At 36.9% G+C, this 22,925-nt stretch overlaps 2 protein-coding genes across 5 annotated transcripts in view; one reads left to right on the plus strand and one right to left on the minus strand.

The window, feature by feature from the left end:
- Window positions 1-41: 41 nt before the first annotated feature.
- The window catches only part of LOC113505572 (hillarin), a 59,846-nt gene continuing 36,962 nt past the window's right edge, over window positions 42-22,925 (minus strand). For all 4 annotated transcript variants that reach the window (XM_026888361.1, XM_026888376.1, XM_026888368.1 and 1 more), the window contains exons 5-15: window positions 7,220-7,336; window positions 6,825-7,024; window positions 6,197-6,419; window positions 5,645-5,871; window positions 5,169-5,387; window positions 4,567-4,775; window positions 4,061-4,191; window positions 3,416-3,559; window positions 2,950-3,063; window positions 2,170-2,347; window positions 42-1,807 (exon numbers count right to left, since the gene is read on the minus strand). In XM_026888361.1, the coding sequence (XP_026744162.1) occupies window positions 1,671-1,807; window positions 2,170-2,347; window positions 2,950-3,063; window positions 3,416-3,559; window positions 4,061-4,191; window positions 4,567-4,775; window positions 5,169-5,387; window positions 5,645-5,871; window positions 6,197-6,419; window positions 6,825-7,024; window positions 7,220-7,336 (1,899 nt within the window). In that variant the 3' untranslated portion in view covers window positions 42-1,670. The remainder of the gene's footprint in view (window positions 1,808-2,169; window positions 2,348-2,949; window positions 3,064-3,415; window positions 3,560-4,060; window positions 4,192-4,566; window positions 4,776-5,168; window positions 5,388-5,644; window positions 5,872-6,196; window positions 6,420-6,824; window positions 7,025-7,219; window positions 7,337-22,925) is intronic.
- Window positions 10,662-13,240, plus strand: LOC113505602 (probable methylcrotonoyl-CoA carboxylase beta chain, mitochondrial). The gene has a single exon (XM_026888391.1). The coding sequence runs from the start codon at window positions 10,736-10,738 to the stop codon at window positions 12,401-12,403; it is 1,668 nt and encodes a 555-aa protein (XP_026744192.1). The 5' UTR covers window positions 10,662-10,735; the 3' UTR covers window positions 12,404-13,240.

Genomic DNA, 22,925 nt, shown 5'->3' on the forward strand with positions numbered 1-22,925 from the left:
ATGCCATATATTATATATAAAAAATTTACATACATTCATCGTGTTTATAAAAATAATAATATTGTCGTATAAATTAAACGTTATGTTAAATCTATTCTAGCTTTAAGTATAATAAATTGCTACATTTCATTTTGTGCGTTTAACAGGTAAATAAAAATATATTAATAAAATAGAGCAATCTATTTCTCATGTTACAAGTAAGCGTACTAACCATCGTATGTTATGAAATACTTATAGACACAAAATGTCAAGGCTTAGGCTGGTGATTAGCAGATGTCAAAGAGAGCTTCTAGTTTTTCTTCCTTTGCAACAGGTGATGTCTTCGGCAAGTGACTTGGCTAGTCGATGACAAGTCGTTTTTTAAAATTGTGATTCGAATTCGAACAGTTGAGATGATCCAACACATTCTGTAACTAATTACGATCAATGAAAGTGGCGCGCACCAGTTTGCTAGCACCAGTCCTAAGCTTTCAGATCTAGAGAATGTAAACAAAAATGCAATATAACATGCAATCTGAGTTATATGTAAAATGTATATCAAAAACTCATTAATGTAGCGAAACTTTTAGTACGAGTTGAGAATGTAACAACACAACAATAATCTGCTCTCATGCATATCTCATAACAGAAAAGGTTCAATCTTTTTTACAAATTATTCAAAAAATATAAAGAAAATAACGTACAAAAAAAGCAATTAAATTGCTCACGCACAACCTTATTCCGTACTTAAACTAATTAAATTCAAATAATATCGAATAATATCATTTACAAATTATGTTTTATGTATATGTTAGCGTAAATCTATAATAAATGTTTTTTATCAGCGGACGGATTTTATTACTAAATTATTACGTATCTACATTTGGGTAAAGTCATATAAAATAGCTTACATTTATGTAACATTACATTTTACAGAACACCTCTTTTCCACAACCTTGCTATGGTTTGAGTATATTTATTTTTTAATTGACATGTGTATGGTTGTATTAACGCGCGTGCGCCAACAAGGGTCTAGTTTTTCTTTCAATTTGTCCAGTGTCCTTTTCCGTTCTTTTTCTGGATTTTTATTTAATTTCAACCTAATCCTCGTCCAAAGTAAGTTTGAGAACTTAATAATTTTATGGAATTCATGGTCTGAATTAAAATTGCTGGTATTTTTGTATCAATAATTACTTTAATAATCCAGACAGACTATGGAATTCCCCTGTTAGCGCCGCGATATCGACGGTTGTGACAATATGAATCTACAAACTACTATTGCATTGCTTCTGCTACTGAACACGTTTCATACAAGAAATGCTTTACACATATTTAACAAAGTTCTTAAAGTGCTTACTGATGATCTCTCTCGAGCCGAATTTAGTCAAACCTTTTCATTCAATTCGGTAAAAATTTATTCCGTATCATTAAAATTGCGTTTCATAACATGCCTTGGAAGACTATTTACTATTTAAGAACAGCATGCTCTCTTAACTTCAAAACCTTAGGAATTAACCAGACGCCCCGAATTGAATGTATAGAATGATTTTCTTCATATTATTCCATTTTGCACTAACAGATGGCGCTGTCAGCCCATACTTTACCAAGAAGATCCTTGGCATTCAACATTAAGAACCTTATTTCAAACATCATAAGGTCTATAATACATCTGTAAGCACTAGCAATGTCGTCTAGTTTCGTTTGCTGCTATTGATGAGGTATTTGCAGCAGTGTGTGAGGAGATGCTTCTCCTTCTCCGTGGAGCCGTTTTGGTGGATAGCTGTGGGCCCGCCGCGCTCGCGCGTGTATATATCCAGCCCGTATTGACCTGAAATTATATGCGATTATGAACCCTGTGGCTAAAAGAATAAGGTTCTTACCTGAAGGAAGGATTTGGGGGATTAAGAAGGTGGCAGAAGAATTATACTGTAATTACACAGATCAGGATCATTATTTCTTACACTGCTTTACATGAACATATCAAAAATAATTGAATTGAATTAAAATTAACTAATATTATTTGGATGATGACAATTTCGTGCAGTAAACCAACCAATTGTTCTTGATAATAGACAAATAATTGATGTTATTCGTTTATCGGTTTATGTGCCCCTTTCACTAGCAAAGGTTGGAAGTTACATAACGACTATTGAATAAGTAAAATCCCTCTTACAAAGTGTTACAACATACCTTCTTCAGGGAAGGTGATATAGAAGGACACGATGTCGTCGGCGACGTTCTGCTGCACGTACTTGGAGAGGCGCTTCTCGTCGACGCCGTTCTTGTGCAGCGTGGCCATGAAGTCCGCCAGCGGGCGCGACATGCGGAACTGCAGCTCCAGCTCGCGACCCGCGAACACCAGCGCCTCCTGATGTCACACGAGTTGCGTAAGTACTCGCATGTATAAACAGTTGCTGATTGTGCTCATGGCTGAGTGCTTTTAATGAAAATATGGTCATATGGGCAACTCATTAGTCATTCGTTTTTTGAGGTGTCTATAAAGTCGCATAACTTAATACTTTGCTTACAACAGTTAAAATTCTTGAAGAAGAAAAATGGATTTTACACATTACTAAGAATCGTGAATTCAAAAGAGTCATAAACATCTTTTGTAGAAAATATTTACATGTTTTACTATTATGATTACTTTTTTTTCGACATACAATTTCATATGACCATTCGAGTTCCCGTTCTAGTCTTGTAAGGGACGGCAATCCCTACTAATATTATAAATGTGAAAGTAACTCTGTCTGTCTGTCTGTTACGCTTTCACGTCTAATCCACTGAACTGATTTTAATAAAATTACGTACAGAGATAGAGTCGACCTTGAGAAAGAACATAGGTTAGTTTTTATCCCGGACATTTGAATAGTTCTCTTGGAAACGCGATATAACCGACCTCGACGCGGGCGAAAGCTAGTAATTCATAAATTCATCATCTGGTTTATAGTGAACTGGATGATATATTACCTGATGCGTTATAGGTACCAGGCCGAAGAGTCTGGTCGCTTTCGTGGGTCCCCACTCCCCGCTCGCACAGTCTGGCAGTGGGACCATCACCGTTTGAAGTTCAGCACAGCATATCTGAAATTATGATATTGTTAAGGTTGTGACTTTAAGCGCCTGTTTTACAATCACTGATTAGCCGCTATTTGGCAGCTAGATTAAAAAAAGACATTTTGATACATTGACCTTGAAAAAATCGGCCAAGTAATTTAACGAGAACTTGCTTGGCGGTGGTAAAACTGGCCCTAAGTGTGAGAGAACTCTGTAAATAAGCTTAAACTTTTTCTCTGAAAGGAACGTTGGAGTACAGGTAGCAAACTTGAACAGTTTTAGATAGCATGGTTGTTGAAAAACCCATGTTCTTCTCTTCTTCAAAGTCATTCCACAATTTACAAACTTCTTTACATCTATCAAATTTTCTAGTACTTACCTTGAACTTGCAAACGCTCTTGAACTTCATGGGTTCGCCGGTGAGGTACTCGCGCGGCGTGACGGCGTTAGCGAAGATGTCGAGCAGGAAGGCGCCGCTGCAGGGGGCGTGCACGCGGAACGATACCACGTTACCTACTACCGACTGCCGAACAAGAACATAGGTTATTGATAATGTCGACAGAATAATTTCCACAGAAACAAAACATAAAACATGGGTGAAAGAGAAACATCACATTACAGACGTCAACTGCAGAGCAAGATCATAAATAAAGTATAAGACTTTGGAGGACTATACGTTGCCATCGACAGGATAAAAATAAGTTTGTCGAACATGAGCGGAAAAATAATACGATTACATATTTAACATATAACACATGAGTCGACTCATACACAAGCTTTGGCAGCAGTTAAATTGACAACGGCTGGTCTTATTTTGTTACTGTCCTGCGCATATCAAATGGGTTGTCCAACTTGCAAGTCGCAACTAGATCCAGTGAGACTTGAAACATGTCCCAAAAAAGTTATGCAGAAGTAGGATTTCTCTTTCTTAGTATGTTATAATCTAGTTTTGGAAGGATACCTCTTGGAGTAAGGGGTAATATACATTACATAACATGAAGTGGATAAGCATCTTCATATGTACCTGCATAACGAATCTCTTGAGGCTGACGCCGTCGAAGCCGTCGCCCTCGGTGTCGTAGAACTTGAGGTTGTAGTGGAAGATCAGCGAGCTCTGCATGTGTGCGGGCATGGCTATACGCATAGTCGCCGCACCTGTGTGAGTTATAATTTATAAGTATATTGCTATGTGATGTGTATTAAAGGTCTAAGGTTAATATAGTCCGTGGCTAGATTAGTCAGTATTATTTTCAGAAAAGCATGTTTCTTTTAAATTATATCATCCTCAAGCTGTTTTCCCACATTTTAAAATTGGTCCACGTATCTAATTCAAGCCAGAAGATTTATTATTTTGCATGTACAAGCTAAACCGTTTTAATACACATAAGTTTGAAAACAATTGTACGGGAAAAGGGATTTGTCCAACTATAGGCTGGTATTAGTATTATTATATATGTAGATTATAGACATTACTAAAACGACACCAGTCAGTAAAATACAAGAATAATCTAAAAGTACCTAATATCTTACCAGTCGAATCGGTATACATGACAGCCTTAGTATTAGGGTCGCTGAAGTAGAGTCCGTATCTGAAGAACAGCGAGCGCACGAAGGGCAACTCCTCGAAGTCGTGCAGAGTGATGGGCGTCTTCAGCAGCTGCCAGTCAGCCTGCAGCGGGAAGAACTCGTAGATGAACTCGCGGGGGTCCGTCAGGAAGTAGTGGTCGTCGTACTCGTATCTATGTCGTGGGTTGATTTGTTAGATTTAGTTGAAGGTTTGGTTGTGGAGTGGAGATGTATAGAGAGGTACTGTATTGTGCGGCTGTTATTCGAAATATTTGAAGGAAAAGAATGTTTGATTGTAAGTAATACTAGGTTCCATTTAAGACTAATTTTGACAAGGCTGAACTATTAAGAATAAATAAGTTTTTTTCGTCGAGTTATAATTGCAATTCTCGTTAGCGATTATTTTCTGTGAAGTAATTTTGAAGGCTGTCAAACCATATTAACGTGTTCTTTTTTCATACAAAGAAACTTTGGGATGCTTGCCGTCAAGTAAAATAATTTTATTCCTAATTACTTGATAGAAATTCGATCTAAAAAAAACAAACATTTTCGGATATAGGTCATACCTCAAGCTATCACTCTTCCCTCTGTTCCCTGGCTTCGGCGCATCCTTGGCGTTGACCAGATGTCGCGCTCCCCAGTTGCACTGCACGAAGCGCCAGGCGCCGGCCACGAACACCGCGTTCCAAGAGTTGCGGAACCTGTTGTCCTCGAAGCGGACCCCCGGCTGGTAGCCCGCAGACTTGCTGTAGCCCTTGATCACTACGCAGTGGAGACCCGCGTAGCTAGGGGGAAATGATACATAACTTTAACACAAGAGATCCTTAAGTCTTTTTTTATTGTTTCTTCTCAGGATAAGGTACCTAATGTCGAGTTTATTGGGCTCTCTTTCTATTTATTTGAAATAAACTTAGAAAAAGACTGCAGAACAGATTCCACGTCTAAAAATCTTAGTATCTATAAATTTTATCAGAAATAATTCAACACAGATGCCATATACAACAATATGTCTTTGAATAATGCTTTTATTAAGAAAGCTTACCTGCACAATCTCTTAAACAGAACATGGTAACTTTCGGTCCCGTGCTTGATGCCCCGCAGCAGGCCGAGCGGCGAGTCTCCTCGGAGGTTGTCGTCAAACTGGATGTTGTTGAGGTTCTTCACAGTGATCCAGCGGAAGATAGTCCGCGCCTTCTCCACGTCGCTGGCGCATCGCCCGACAAGCTGCCGGACCAGATCTGTGAAGGTTTTTTGGTCTTCTTGTGCCACCTGGAATTGAGAAAAGGCGTTTAATATTTTTTTATTTAAATATTCGACTTAATTTACTGAAATGATAACTTAACGTAATTTCATGATCAATTATGTTTTCTTAAAGTTTCGCAAGCCAAATGTAACTAAATCTTTTTCAAATTTCAGCCTGTAATTGACATCAATAAAATAAAAGGATAAACTTATGTTTCGGAGACAGGTATCTATCACGGTAGCTATAATAACTTCACACAATTGTTATCGTGATGAAAGATCTAAAATCTTAATTTCTTCTCAACTTAGAACAAACTGAAATAACATTACAATTAAAAAACCAACAACTCACAGAAATAGCAATCTTATCGACATCAGCGAACTCAGCGGGATCGGTATATATGTGGAACTTGGACACGAGCGGCGGCAGCGGCGGCGGCGCGCGCGCGGGGTACGGCGGCGCCTCTTCACCGTCCACGAACAGCGAGGACGCCGCCATGTACTCCGAGCGACGCTCCTGGATCAGCTCCATCATCTCGTGGCTCTGCTTCTCCACGAGAGCTGCTGTCGCTGCCCTGAATACCAACATCATCATTAAATGCCCGCATTTGGGTGTAAGCATCGTCCATTAGTAGGAAGCTTATTTCGCTTTTTAGAGAAGGCTTTGTATATCGTGCCTATTTCGACTTGGAGGATGACTGAGCATTGATCCTGTAAATGCAAGTCTTTAATATAAATTATTTAAGGCTGTAATGTTCCAACGGTTCCATGACTGAATATGTGTAGGTTGTTTCAAAGTGTAACTTAAGATGAACTTTCTTCTGGTAGAAAGATCAAAATCTCCACATTATATCACATGGAAACATTTTGAGACACGTCCGCAAAGCTAACAAATAGAACTTGATTAATATGATTGATCAACTTTTTAAAAGAGAACCCAGTCTAGCTATTTAATGTTCCCCCACTTTCGCAATACAAACCTCTCATGCTCCAGCATTTTCCTGGTGAGACTCTCCTTCTTCTTGTCCCTCCTTAAGGTCATATTCTTCTCCAGGTCCGCCCTCTCCTGCTGGTGGCGCAGCGTCAGGGCTCCGATCTCCGCGTCCGGCCTCCTCTTCTTGACTTGCATCTCTTGCTGGAACCGGTTTGTGAGCCTCTCCAGTTCACGCTCCCATTCGTCCTGAGAACATGGAAATGAAGACAAAAATAATGTGGGAAAGATCCAAAGTAGTAACACTTTCTTTGATAAATAGTTCAAACTTTGATAAAGCAAAAGAACGGAGGCAGAATAAGGTATTCCTTATTCTGCAAATTTTCTATTTCATAAGCTTCCTCGCTAAGTGTTTAGAAGGTTAAGTATTAAGGAGATAATAACCTGTATTTCATCTCGTATTCTTCTGTTCTCTTCTTCGCGATGTTTCGAGAATTTTCTGTACAAGTCGTCTTCCTCCTGTCTGTGTTTCATTTCCAATTTGGTTTGTTCATCGCGATCCTGCAAACAAAAGAGAAACAACATAAGTCGATTATAAAAGTAATCTATATATTAGACAATATTACAAGCTGATTTATTTGCATAAATGCGCTAATCTCGGTAAGAAAGGATAGTCCAACGATTGGGGAAGGCTACAGGCGTCTTTTTTACGCTTTGATCAAAGAAAGCGAAAGAAACCGCAGGCCTCAACTAGTAGTCTCATAATAACAGTGGTGATCTGGTGATTGGTGAGATAAAATCTGTCTTCTAATCATCAATTACACGCCCTAGACTACCTAGTATTTAATGACAATTACTTAATCTGTATTAAATCATACTACTACACTTTCCCGCCTCGGATTTATCGATAATCTTTAATGGCAACTCTACCTACTATTACCAACATACTTATCATTAATCATACATCTAAAGTGGGCAGTGGAAAGGAGGTCCGATAAAATCGCCTATATTTAACTTGAACTTGTTTTTAAATATTGTTTTTTGACGTGTTTTCCTTCGACCGTCTTCATTTCATCTTCAGTCTTCATCAAGACTCATTCTGTCTCGGTCGGTTTAAGGAATTTTTGAAGTAACGACAAATCCACGAAATAAAACGTCAATTCATCTAAAGATGCTTTTAAGTATCCATCTCTTTAAGTAATTAATATTAAGGAATAACACATACAATTTGAATTTCCTATTCAGTATTTGGGGCATAGATATTGAAAAACGTTTAAAAGATTTGTCGCGTTTCTCTATTTCAGACATCTATCAATGTAACGCATCAACTATAAACAGATCTAATAGACTTTAAAGAACGTCTTAAAGTTATGTTAAGTGATCAATCTAATTCAGCTGAGGACCGTGTCAGCGCAGATTAGCGACATGTCAAGGAAAGTGTCGCCACCTCGCGGCCGCCGTGGAAAGTGAAACGATTGTGTCGTTCAACCTGCGCGAGCGCAACACGCCTATTAGCTCACAGTAAAAAGGAATAAGAAGTTTAACTGTGAATAGTCTTTGGAGATTAGTTGAGAGTAGAAGATGTTTAAATCGTGTAGTTTGGTTGTTAATTTTACAGATCTGGTTCTTTTAACATTTTTTCCAAAGTAACATAATTTTCTATACTTAATTTGAGCCGATCGTTATACCTACAAGAAATAGGCAACGCAAGTTTGAATAAGCAAGTATACATTTAGCAGGTAGTTGCTTGCGATTTGGACACAGTCAATTAAACGCACTTATGTTAAACTGTTAATATTTTCTATCTATGAACGATTCTATTTTATCTTTTTTTTCTTTTCACAGTTACGAGTCGCTTCTACGTATGATATATTGATCTGTGTCACGATATGTCTCGTTTGACATAGAGAAAATTTTACTTTTATTTACTCGTCTCGGTAAATTGTGTATTTGACTTAAAACTTTACCAAAATAAAACACGTATTTTTTATCTAGCTGACGTGCTAATTACAATTTTTTCTTTTTATTTTTAACTCTATTGTGAAGAGACCTCGACGATATCTGAATAAAATCGATATCAATGTTCAAATTAAATGTAATATTAAAGCTGGATGGTCCTTCTGCACTTCGTTGGTATTAGATTAGATGACCAATTGCAATCGTTTATTTATCGATAGATCGCCGTCGGCGTTGGCACGGTGCTCAGTCATTTTCCTTTCTTTAATCATATTTTACAGCATCGTGAATGGCGGAAGACAGTATAAATTCTTAACTATCATTCATCAGAAAGTGATTATTAATTTCCTATTTATTAAAATGTAAGATAGTAAAAATAAGGAATCAATCTGTAGGTAACTGCTTTACAAAATGTTTTATTTAAAATAGACATAATATTTATTTATAAATAGTTTCAGCAATTTAAAAGGATTAAAATAAAATCATTTTCAACTTGATTGAGGTCGTGCTAAAATCATCTTTTAGTTCGTAAAATGACCAAGACAATAATAGATACCAGCAACATCTTATATTTGCAATGACACGGATATTAAAAGGCAATTAATTTAGCTGTAATACATCTTCACCAACGGCAGGTACAGTCAACCAAATAGTAAACAGCAAAAAGTCATTTTAAAAACCAACCTTATAGCTTAGGTATTAGGCTCAGCAATAAATTGCAATATTAAACATTTGCCTGTACAATTTGGTGGGCTGTATTTTATAAGTCAGTTGGAATCGTTTGCTGATGAGATTTTTTGCAACGAGTAACAGTAAACATTATCGGTAGTAACTGAGCAATGTCCGACGGATTTTAATGATACTCTTTTTTTAATTTTATCAAATGGCAATATTATAGTTGGACCGTTGTCGACCATTTTTTGCAAGACAACTTGACGTGTAATCATTATTTTTTGTGGTCTGACAAAGCTTTCTACGACATCATGTTTGTTTAATTTTTACAACTTTTACGCAACGCCGTCTGGTCTCCAAAAAGCAAAGCTTGTATTATAAATACTTGACAACTGATACACATACTTATATATTTCTAAATACACTATATGTCTACATGTATGTAATTGTAATTTACACCCAGACACAGAACAAACGATTGTGCTCATCACACAAACATTTGTTTTATGGGTGAATCGAACCTACGACCTCTGGTATAGCAGTCAAGTACCTCTTATTTTACCAATATACGATATTTTGGAATTCCCTACCCTTATAAAGTTTATTTTTCTCTTTCACTCTCTAACATCCTGGTACTTTTAACGCTGCAGGCTATGAACTGAATCTCTCTAATACTACATAATATCCATGTTATTGAGTCGAGTACAATTTGTGTTCGCATTGTGTTTGCGTGTTGTTGTTGAAAACATGAGCGCCCTGGGCTAGTGGGCAACCTTGTATCCCATCCTAAGAAGCGAATTACAATAGTAATACAATACATTATAGATGTGATGTTAAATGTATTACGAGAGTGTATTTTTTTAATTTTAATAAACAGACATAAATTCTTGAGTCAGGTGTACTGTATTTTTGCATAAACATTCGAAATTAGAGTACATTATAAAGCCTTTACTCTATGTTAGTTAGTAAACTGAGTTGAAATATCTGAAGACACGATTATTTCACATCTTGTCATAAGCCTCAACTCCAATATTATGTAGTCAGTCGGTCTTTATTTACGCGAAGTCGTAAAGTAGAATAAGCGAACATGCCCCCGGCCGAGCATCTTAATTATATGTTAATATTACGTAAATAGTAACCGAGTAACAATGACTGCACATTATCATTTCATACATAATGCGAGTTTTTATCGCAGCGCGGGAGGGTCGCCGAGCGAGGAATTTGTTTTTGTACGAGTTAATCATGTAGATAACGGTACAACATTATCGGCAGTAGCGCGACACCGACTCGCCGACCGGTCGTGTTTTATTCTGTACTTAATATACGTTCAAAATGCTCAAACTAGTCAGGGGAATACGGCGATTGAATCAATGCCGGCACAACCATGCTACCGTCATCGGCTCCGAGCCGAACCGTTCTGACCCTTACTACCAAGAGAATAAGGCGAAGATGGACGAGCTTGTCGCCGAGCTGAGGCAGATAACCGGTGACACCATCAAAGGCGGTTCGGAGGAGGCCGTAAAGCGGCACACGGCGAGAGGAAAACTGTTCGTCAGGGACAGGATTAACCGGTTGGTGGACGAGGGAAGCGACGTTTTAGAACTGAGCACGCTGGCCGCGCTCGACATGTACAAAGGGCAAGTGCCGAGCGCCGGCATCGTCACCGCTATTGGCAAAGTTCACGGTCGTGATTGCATGATTGTGGCTAATGACGCTACTGTTAAAGGAGGAACCTACTTCCCTATGACAGTGAAGAAACACTTGAGAGCTCAAGAAATTGCGCGGGAATGTCGTCTTCCGTGCATTTATCTCGTGGATTCCGGCGGCGCGCATTTACCTGACCAAGCCGAGGTCTTCCCGGATAAAGAACACTTTGGGAGGATATTCTACAATCAAGCCAATTTGTCTTCGGAAGGAATTCCGCAAGTGTCAGTAGTTATGGGTTCATGTACTGCCGGAGGAGCGTACATTCCTAGCATGTCAGATGAAAGTATTATTGTTAAAAACCAAGGGACTGTATTTTTGGCCGGCCCGCCTTTGGTGAAGGCGGCTACAGGCGAATCAGTGACTTCTGAAGAGCTAGGAGGTGCTGACCTACATTGCCGGCTCTCTGGTGTCACCGATCATTACGCTCAAGACGATGAACATGCTCTCCATTTAGCAAGGAATGTTGTAGCCAACTTAAACTGGAACAGCGAACAGAGGACTCGTATACACACGACTACAGTCGAAGAACCTGCACTCGACATAAACGATCTTCACGGCATCGTCGGAGCTAATATCCAGAGACCTTTCGACATCCGCGAAGTAGTCGCCAGGATTGTTGACGGAAGCAGATTCCATGAATTCAAACAACTTTACGGAGACACGCTGGTGACAGGTTTCGCATCCATATACGGACACCCTGTTGGAGTGATCGGTAACAACGGAGTGATACAGTCGGAGGCAGCTTTAAAAGGATCACATTTCATTCAACTTTGCGCAGCTAGAAAGATTCCCCTTCTATTCCTGCAAAACGTAACTGGTTTTATGGTTGGTAAAGACGCGGAAGCCGGTGGTATTGCTAAAAACGGAGCTAAAATGGTGACAGCTGTCAGTTGCTTCAAAGGTCCAAAGATAACCGTGTTAGTTGGTGGTAGTTTTGGAGCAGGAAACTACGGAATGTGCGGACGCGCGTACTCGCCTAGCTTCCTTTACATGTGGCCGAATGCTAGGATATCAGTTATGGGTGGGCCCCAAGCGGCTACAGTTTTGTCGCTTGTTGCTAAAGAGAAGGCACTGAGGGAGGGGAAACCGTGGACTGATGAAGACGACAAAAAAGTGAGAGCTCCTTTGGAAGCGTTGTTCGAGAGGGAAGGTCGGCCTTACTACAGTACCGCTAGACTTTGGGACGACGGAGTCATTGCTCCTAAGGACACGAGGAAGGTCGTGGGCCTCAGTTTGTCCGCATTATTGAACGCTCCATTCAGAGACAGTAAATTCGGTGTATTCAGAATGTGAAGTGATAAAGACAGTGCTAATAGTGTATGACGAAATGTGTTATCAGTAATTACGAGATAACGGACACTGATTTGATTATTATTTTAAGTTTCACAAATTTGTCGTTGCCGTTGTTACCTCTTAATTTATTGTAAGATTGTTTGGATAGTGAATTGATTTATCGGTAAAATTAAGTTTGCAATTTCATATTTATCTTATCGGTCGTGAAGTGTGATAGGGTTGCTACGTTAAATGTTCGTTGTGATTAGTTATTAATATGGCAGCAAAGTCAAGATTGTTATTTAAATAGATAAGATTTTTCTTTACCTTGTTATCTGTAAGTACAGAGACACACCTGTCTAATAACTCAAAGAGCAATTTATAATTACGATTTCTTGTTATACGTAAGAAATCTTGTGTATTATAGTAATTTGCTCAAGTCTACTGATTTAACAGTCTCCCCCACAAGACTATACTTAAACTCTTCAAAATATAAACGTATTTATTCGTTTACCTAAATAAAGACTGATTATGAGTCGATTTTAGTATAACTTTCTGTAACTGCTTTGATAACATTTCCAAGGTTAAGTTCGCGAAAAAGACAAACAGGTTATCACAACAGTCTCAAATCTTTTGTACAGTCAACCGTACGCAAAACCAACTTATAAAAATCAACCCTAACCAACTACGAATAAGGGTAGTATCACTATAAAAGTGTTACAAAACTTGTGTGGTTAACTGTACTGTTCAAGAGAGTTTCATTGTTCGATATTATCACAGTTGTTTTTCTCAATGACCACATTTATGCGAAGATGCGTCATCGTTATATATTTTTATAAATAAAATACGTTACGTAATTATCTGTTTTGTTTTTCTTTTTTTTTTTAGACGAGGTACACGACTTACTTACAATTTGCAAGATTTGATGTCCAAATCAGTCAAGCATAACTTAGACTAAGAAAAATAGAAACATGATAGAATAAAAAAAAACCTGATACATGTTTTCGTAAAAAAACATTAAAATATAATTTTAGAAAACCGTAATACTGGCAAAATGTCACTAAATCATAGCTAGTAATTATACGAAACAATAAGCTATAATAAAAAGAGACCGGTACTTAACATGCAAATGTGATACAATGACCCGGCCGCCATTAGCAAAGTTCAAGTTTAACAATAGTCTATCAGCATTCACTTTTAACATCTAGACTAGATGACAAGGCCATCTCTTTATCGATACAGAAGTTTAATGAGTTTCCTTTGCATTTTTATGAAAAAAAAAACATTAAAATGTAATGTCAAATTGTGGCGGGAAATCATCTGACATTTATTAATGTTTTAAAAATGGATGAATTATATTAAATTATATGTTTAAAAAAAAATGTATTAGTTACCATTTAGTTACACACAATTTTCGTGTTATGGTGTACGTAATTGAACTCCTCCAAAAGGGCTCGACCGCTTCTCATAAATTGTTGTGCGTCAGGTAGGTCTGAGACTCAACTTAAGGTATTTCTTACGTAATGGAGGTTTGTTTTCTAAATGCTAAGCGTTGCTTATTTATTTACAGAGATCAAATGAATTTCATTCATGTTGTCGAAAGCCGAGAAAACAACAATATTAGTCGTACGCATGTTGTTGATAGAGACATAATTTATATTACGTGACTATAAAGGAGTGAAATAATCGTGTTTTCTTGATGATGATACTTATTTAGGTACGTCATTCAGTTAGTATGTACAGTGCTATTGAATACTACTAAGAAAACGTTTATGTAGAAGAATCCATATCATAATACTAGACAAGAGACATTTCTTTGATCTTTTGTAAGGCACGAAATTAAATTTAATGATTTTAGAAGGTCATTTGACTAATTCGGGTGCGTGAGCGAATGAGGCTGTCTGGATATTAAAAAAAATCTAAAAGAACAGAAAAAATTATATGAAAAATTGGCGGGAAGCGAAAGGGACAAATCATGACGGGCAATTCTGGCGGGAGCATCGGAAATACATCTACGCTTGATGTACAATTTAAAGATTATTGTAAAAGATTTAAGAAAGTGTAGTATCCGAATAAAGTTTTATTGCCGACAGGAATTTTTATTAAACTTTAGCGTCAATAGAAAACGCTAAAATGTATGGAAATGTCAGTTCGGTACAAAAAACGTAAAAAATAAATATTCTACAATCATCATCAAATTAATCAGCATGGTGAGAACGCTTAAATATACCACTACAATACAGTGAGGATTTATGGGTGTCAATCCTGAGGCATGGTATTAAGTAACTTTAATAATATACCAAAGATGTATTAAATGTAGTTTATTTTCTTGACATACTCGTAAGATCTGTTGCTGACTAAACTTATGATCTAGCCGTTTTTGTAAACATAGTCTTAGACCATGTTTACAAAAACAGCTTATGCGTTAAGAGATTCATCAGCACAGTAAACAAACACGGGCTGTCTATTTCATCGTCTTGCAAACTCACATTCGCACAAAAACGATGTTATCGTATCAAATTTCACTGTAAATCATAATAATAAACAATTGATCGGTAACAATATGTCCGCTCTTACGATCGAGCCGCCATTTTACGCTTTCCAGTCGCAACGGTCGCCGCGTGCGTGTTTTTTCCTAACTGGAATTCTTCACAAGAAAATCTATCCACTAGAGCAACCGAGTAAAGTCTATTAACAGAGTTAATTACCGATCTATATGGCGAGTACACAACGATGACCTCATTTCGAATAGTTTTTTCCACAAATAATACCATAAAAAATAACAGCACTTGATTGTGTAATCCAAGTCAATTAGGCAGCCCAGTGAAATGCCTTTGCCATAATGATTTCGTTCTCTGTATAAAATTAGAACATCATAGAGACTCATAGAGTTACCGTCATTGACATTATTTCTGTTATTAAAGCTTATTATGGCCATAAATGATAAGTTATTGTTATGATTATAAACCAATCTTTCTAGCTTCTGATTTCATTTAAATTATTTCGTGTTTATCTAGTCGGTATCAATTTAGAAGGCAAATTGTAACGTTACAAAAGATAATGGCGCTAAACAAGACGTTATACATTTTAACAGTAATAACAGTTCACTGGTAGATATGTTCATCTCCTGGAAAATTAATAAAACCTTCGTCTAAGATTCTTTAAGAATGTGCCGATAAGTAACAAATAATCAACATTTTATGCACATAAACAGAATCGTTAACAAATTAACCTATTCGCAAGAAAAATCATCTGGACCCTTTCCCACTACTTCTAATTGTAAGAATATGGCGAATTTAAAAGCGAGACAGCGATATAAATCATGTTATCGAGCGTCCTGCTTCCACATGTAACAGTGTATGCTCTATTAATGTCATATGCTTGCGAAAACAGGCAAAACAAATGCGACACGATGACCCCAACCAAGTGGTTTCCAGACAGAACATTAACATCCTAGATGACGTTAAACTAAATTATAATTGACGTTGTCACACTAACATGTCCACATGCACTTAGTCCTATCAATCTTCATAAGTACGCCATCTGCTACATTTAAGTGCTTTGCCGTTGCAATATGATCCCGGCCAATAAATCACTTCTCATTCACAAGCTGTTTGCATTTAATGGATTTATATTTATGTGAAAATGCAATTACACAATTGATTGTGTCCCACTTTCGAGATGGTTGTTCTCGATACGGCAAACGTATGTTTTATGGTTATAAAGCCATTTCAATCATTAATATAGCGTCGGTAATTAAAGTCTTTTCTTAAGAAGTTGCAACTTAACTCTATAAAAAGAATTCATCCATTCGATTTTAATTATTTCTATACAAAACAAAAACTAAACGTTTTTCTGTTACCAGCACAACTCAACCAGTAGTAACATTTATTTGTTTTGCATAAAAACCGGTTGTGTAAATCTAAACATTATGGTAACGTTGCACAATAATATAACTACGTGTCCACTTTCTTCGGCAAAGGCATTTCCCTATTCTGCCACATGGTTGATCTGTTGCGTACGGTTACACAATCGGCCGCCAATCACCCGCGTTCTTAATTAACAACTTTCTATCTGCGAGTCAACGAACGAGGCTGTAGGTTGGCTTGCCGTTGCCTTTAGATTAAAAAATGTAATTAAAGATGTTTGTTGCTTGTGGTTATTGTTTGTGTATAAAATGGCGCGGGTTTACAAAGGGCTCGGGTTCCGCTTCGGGGCATTATGGCACCTGATGATGTATTGTTTTCTCTCATTGTATTTTGCTGCTTCATTAGCAGTTTTATTTCGTATTCTGTATGATTAATCGTGAATATCAGTTTAACCTAGCAACTATCAGCAGTTTAAGAATTGTATGATCTTTTTAACAACAATCTCTTCGTCTTAGTGTCGTCTGATCAAAGTACATTTATAGAGTACCTAATACCTTCATCGTTATGGTGGTATAATACCAGACACATGTACATTGATTACAATAATTAAATATCATTAAGTCGGTGACTATCCAATCTCTCTGAGTCACGTTTCGAGGAAGCAGAGTAGCATATCGCTGGCTTCATCTTAGTTAACTTGGTGGTCATTGGAGTATGAAGGTAGAACAGAAGGTTTAACACCAGGATATGACTGATTAGTGGACACAACAGAAATATTAACTAGTATTGTAAAGATAGAGTCATAGTAGGACGTCTTTTCTTGATCTACTTAATCAGAGGTTAATCGGAGGGTTTAATGGAATGGTTCAGTTTTGTGCATGACATGTGACTTGAATGTTTGTGAAACTAAAATCCATCAATTTATAATGTTAACGTATTAATAGACGGTTTACAATGCATGTATCTAGTAGGGCTGTAATAACCGCTAGGTACTCAATAAGCCTGCAAAAACCATCGTATTTTTTACGATGTATAAATAAGTACTTATTGTTCGTTAAAATTAAGTCAAACTTTATCTTTTATGATTCATGGTCATCTATTTATCATTTCAGAGATTCTTCAATATATATCCACATTGGATATTTTTTGCAACACACCTTCTGTACCATTTTTACTGTGGCCTGTACAAGTGTTTCCGTATTATAACTGTTCTATTGTTATATTGTGTTGATTATTCACGGATTCGTTGAAAAATCCCGCGTATTTAAATATTTGAAGTGGAAATACTGTTTTGGTTCTTAGTTTGCTTAACCATAGTTTAATGAAGTAGGATTTCATGGGACCAATTCGCTGCTACAACTAAGAGGTTAACTTTTTTGTTTGATTTGAACTTTTAGCATCATCTTTTTTCATGTGAAAGTTTACAATTGCATACGAACAAGATTTTAATTAAGCGTTTTCAAAATATAGTCTTACACGAAAACTACGTAGGTACATTTTAGTTTCAATTTACCTCAAAATCAACAACCTGACCATAACTTGTAAATATCTACCATTACAATGCCTTAAGCCGGAGGGTCTGCTTACCGTGTATATCCACTGTTTCTCTATGAATTGAACAAATACGGCAATACTCACGACTGGTTCCCAAATTAGGAGCTATGACGTCACACATCTGTAAACCTTGCAATCGACTTATAAGCTCTAGTGGTAATACTTTAATAAGAATAAAATTACGCACTTATTCAGTAAATTAGAATAGACTACATTACTTTGATAATTATTTATAAGTTTGACACAGTCTAGTAATTGTTATTACTTATTTATGAATGACGCTACAAAGGCTCTTTATTTTGTGTAATATTCGGCCATTTTTGATTTTTTATGTTCAGGTGGCCTATTAACAAGTTTCACTCTAAGAGATAGGAGTTCAAAGTAAATTTGTTGTTGCGAAAGGGAGACGCAGCTATATGCTCTGTAGTGTGCCTTCTCGCTTCTCCACCAGAACAGTCTCACTTTACGAGGTAATCTATATGATAATAAGTTCTATCAAAACTTTTTCGGATTAAACATGAATTATGATAATAGAAAAATAATAAAACTGGCTATATTCGTCTAAGAGGTCTTCATATTGTTGAATAATAAAGTGATTTCATTTTGATTGATGACAAATAGCTTATTGTCATTTAAAATCGTTGTTGACGGATTACCACGAACTAGATTGATATGAGTCATAATAAATAGAATAGATCTAAAATAGGATCAAACGGTTACTAGGTAATTGTGACGTAATCCATCTTAGAAACATGATTAAGTAGCTGCGATTTATAAGGGAGTTATTGAAGAATTCATTGAACGCCGGATACAGGACTTCGTCGTCCACGGCGTCCCTGGAGATGGTATGTCACGATCTTGGCAGATACGCGGGGTTTGGAAGAAGAAGGGGGAGGTCTTTGACTAGGTGAGGGAACTCAAATAATTTTTAAAAATGTTTTATGTTTTCATAAACCTTTTTTATCGTAACTATACATGATTGTAGGTAATTAGAAAAACATAAAGACGTTCTACTTATAGTCTTCATCTTCATCATCATCTACAGCGACTACAGCCTGTGTCCTCCTACTGCTATAGTCAGTATATATAGTCCTCCCCTTTCTCGTGCCAATTTCTACGGCCCCGTGCACTTCATCCAGACTCGACTCAAGATCTAGATCTATAACTATTTTGTCGACCTATCTTGCTCGCGGACGACCTAAGTCTTACCTAATCTCACAGAACAGTCTGACTGATGGGAATTCTATAAAAAAAGAACGGTGCCTGCACTTGACGAGTAGTGTCACTAACGTAATGAACGGTCCGACATGGCTGGGTTACTCTTCCTATGAAGTTAGCAGTAACTACAGAGCAGTAGTGACATGTAAATTAGAGGTTCCCAGAAAGGCATTCTTCAAATATGTCTAGTTCATGAATAGGACCAGTTGAAAGAAACCAATCCCAGAAAGATTTTTCAAAGTGTGTATTTGGTAAAAGTTGACCTGGCACATTTGATAATTGGGACCAAGAGTTCCTTTAAAAATTATTCATTATTAAACGATACAATGGTTTGCTCACGCATATTTATCGGGTTTGCCCGTTTAGTTTCGGACTCAACCGTAGAGGGCGTGGCGAAACTGTTGCATCATTTAATAAAGAGTTGCTTGAAAAAGTTTAGACTGAAATTTATCAGCGCACTTTGAATTATCGACATCAAAAACTCTTCTGCTCCATGCTCTAAGTTTAAACTTCAGCTAACGGACGAGAATGAAATCGGACACCAGTCCGAAGAGTCATACAACAAATGTTGTTAATTCCTTAAGATTTCATGAGTAGCATGTTATTAAGCACATTCTTTTGTTTGAATTTAGGCATTGTTCTCATCTCTCCTGAGATCAGACTTTTTAATAACATTCTAAGTATGAATTTAATGTTGATTAAAAGCAATGTCTTGTTATTATACAGCCACAATGCATAAACAAAGTTCTCATGCATCTGAGCAACATTTGAATTAGCTGTCTTTAGATTCCGGTGCGCTTACTAAGAGCTCTTTAAGCAAGTTTTTTTGCCGTTGTCGAAGCAGATACTGCTACTTGCAGAAGGTGTATTATGCTGTCTTGATTTTACTTTATACAAGCAAAGAGAGCGTTGAAAAAAAAGCACAACTAGAATAATTCATAATAATAGTTTTGAAAGTGCCTGAAAAAGGGAACATATACTTCAAATATCTAGAGATAGATAGATCATTTTGATCTTGATTGTTCGGCTTCTTTCTTATAAAATTCGTCCAATTAACAACAATTTATAAAAGCAAAACTTCCTCTACTGCCTGTTTTTTCTGGAGACTGAAAATGCAATATCTTTTACACATAAGTATAGCTTATGTCATCTCAAAAAGCTTACTGCATTTAAGTACTTAATAAAATAATGAACGATGTATTGTGTTCCGAAGATGGCGTGATGGATGATGCGTGAGTAACTATGTGACATCTCAGCATTGTACTAAACCTAAACAATAAGACCTCATTAATTACACCCAGACCCTTTAATCCGAGTATTATTTACCCATAAAGTAATATCAATTATGCTCAACAGAAAATCATCAACGTGAGCAAATAAATTACAGATAGATATTGTTAATTAACGTTGACCCAATGCCATAAGTCTTCGATAGTCGGTAGATACCTAGTGATTGCGGTATTCAACTGAACTTTACCTCTCATTTAAGGAGTTTAATAAGAATGCAGTTTTGTTCTTTTTTTTTTAATTCATGTGTCAAAATTTCTGTGTAAGTAAACTTTACGATAGGCCAAAAATTAACATCACCTAACCTCGGTTGGCGAATTAGTTTTACCCTGCCATTTTGCAAATCTCGAGGCTGGCAGAAAAAGTAAACAGTCTGTACCATACATTCCCAACACACCGCTACAATGTTAATACCACACTGATGCAAATAACACAGCGCTGTAGTGAGTAATGTCAGTTTTTGTGTTCGTGTTGCCGAGTTAGAAATCTTATTTGGATCACGATGTCTTTAGGCGGAGGGTTACGCGCCGTTAATGTGGAGAAGTGAGTTAATGTCCCGTGAATGTTGTCTGTGGTAATGATGGACGGCGTGAAGCTGAGTAGTGTGTAAGATTGCTGTGGAGGTGTTGGGGTGTGAATTTGTTGAGGTGATAGAAAGAAAACATTTATTTGGGGTCAAGATTTAGGTTGGCTACGATAAGCAATTAAGCGTTTAGTATTACGAGTTTATTGAGGAAAGTATATTAATGAAAATAATCGATCCAAAAATAAGTAAACATAAACAAAGATGTATTGTGATTGCCATTTGAGGGTCTACCTATAAAAAAACTGAGTAATATAGGTTGTAGGCATATATTACTCGCTTTTTTGCACCAATAAATTCAGCGTAGGTAACCAAACCATGCATACGCAACTATACACCTAATTGTATTCGGAAAAACAATTACGCTTTTCAATTACATGACCCCATGACGAGACAGTAATGTATTCCAAATTTAATCCTATTTAAAAACCAAGGCAGCCTACAGCGAGTATTAAACGAAAATAATCGCGGCGCCAGTAATTCCCATGTTAAAATTCAGTTTACAATGTTATGCTAAATACATGTGTGGGAACAGCGTAGGAAGCTAGAATTAGGTAATTTATAGCTGTTTGGCCCATCAGCCCGGTAAAAGAATCCTAACTATAAGTTGCAAATAGTCAGAGTGGGTTTTGATGGCCCTATGTGGGATTTACCTCATTTTGAGGTAATATAGGCAAATATGTGAGGTTTAAGAAACACATGTTATGCAATCCGCTGGGATATTGTGGCTTCGAAAGGAAAAATAAAGCAGAATTTTTTTAAGAGTTTTTTAAAGACTCCCGCGGTAAGGAATTTAGGCCTTGTGTCGCGGGGAGTTTCGACTGCTCAATACACTCAGACAAGCATTCTTGGATCACAAAAATTTAAAAACTTGTCATATGGATCGAACCTACAAAACGTCGCGTACAGAGGTTTCGGCTCTCCGTGCTGTTATACGTACAAGCAACAAAGTAATCGTAAGAAAAAGTTCAAAAAAAAAAAACGAAAGAAAGAACATTGGCTTGTGATGTGAAGTATTATAACAACTAGATAACGAAAGATCTAACACACCTGTAGGATATGGCAAGGTTAAACTGATCTCCACTGACAGGATCTCACACTTACTTATTACAAACAGGTCATCTATACTTAGTCTGCAGCCGACCACTTGACCTAATTTCGCCATTTGCCAGGATACCAATAATAACAAGATGGATATCAGTTTCTTGTGCAAACGAGAAGTATATTAAACATACAGAACAGTATGGCAATTCTGTGAGAAGTCGTAATTGAGTCCGTGTGACTGTTTCCATTGCTAAACACTGGATGTATATCATACATATCAACTGGTCATTAAAATACCATTAAATATTCCTAATAGAATGTAAGGCATTGACATAGTCGTAAAATATGAAAACCTCTTTGAACGCAGCTAAACGTAACCCGTTCGACCAATAGGTGCACTTAGAGCCATTATTGTAACGTTTTAATAGTGCATGGAAAACGGCCTATTTTAAATAAAAACTTTTGATTTTGATACCTGAAAATTATATTTGCCGAGTGATTAGAATACCAGGCTTTATAGCAAGCGTCGTTGCAGAAAAAAACAGTTTTCGATTTGGCTAAACCTCAGATCATATTTTGTTAAAAACGTGAGGGAAATGCTAATGTGAGTTATGTTTCTAAACCTGGATATGCCAAAATATTATGTTACAAAAAAAGTGATTTATTGAACATTTTGTACGTTTCTCAGACTTGTCCAATATACTGTTTTTTTTTTACATTTTGGCCAGGTATTTATGGAAACCGAAATATACAGAATTTTGTTCTGTAAAATGTTTTCTTATTTTAAATAAATAAAGCTGTGGTTTTAAAGTATACCATTTACATCTGATATAATTTAAGGCAACACTTCTCATACACTCCATTACAATTAACTTTAGCTTTGCGAAAACAGTTCAGACTGTTATAACAACAGTTATTCCCACGGCGGTATCAAGTGCACCGTCTACACTAGGTTCATACCCCACCTTCACTCGGCTTCATTCAGCTG

The sequence above is a fragment of the Trichoplusia ni genome, chromosome 2, assembly GCF_003590095.1.
Source record: "Trichoplusia ni isolate ovarian cell line Hi5 chromosome 2, tn1, whole genome shotgun sequence".
Lineage (NCBI taxonomy): Eukaryota > Metazoa > Arthropoda > Insecta > Lepidoptera > Noctuidae > Trichoplusia > Trichoplusia ni.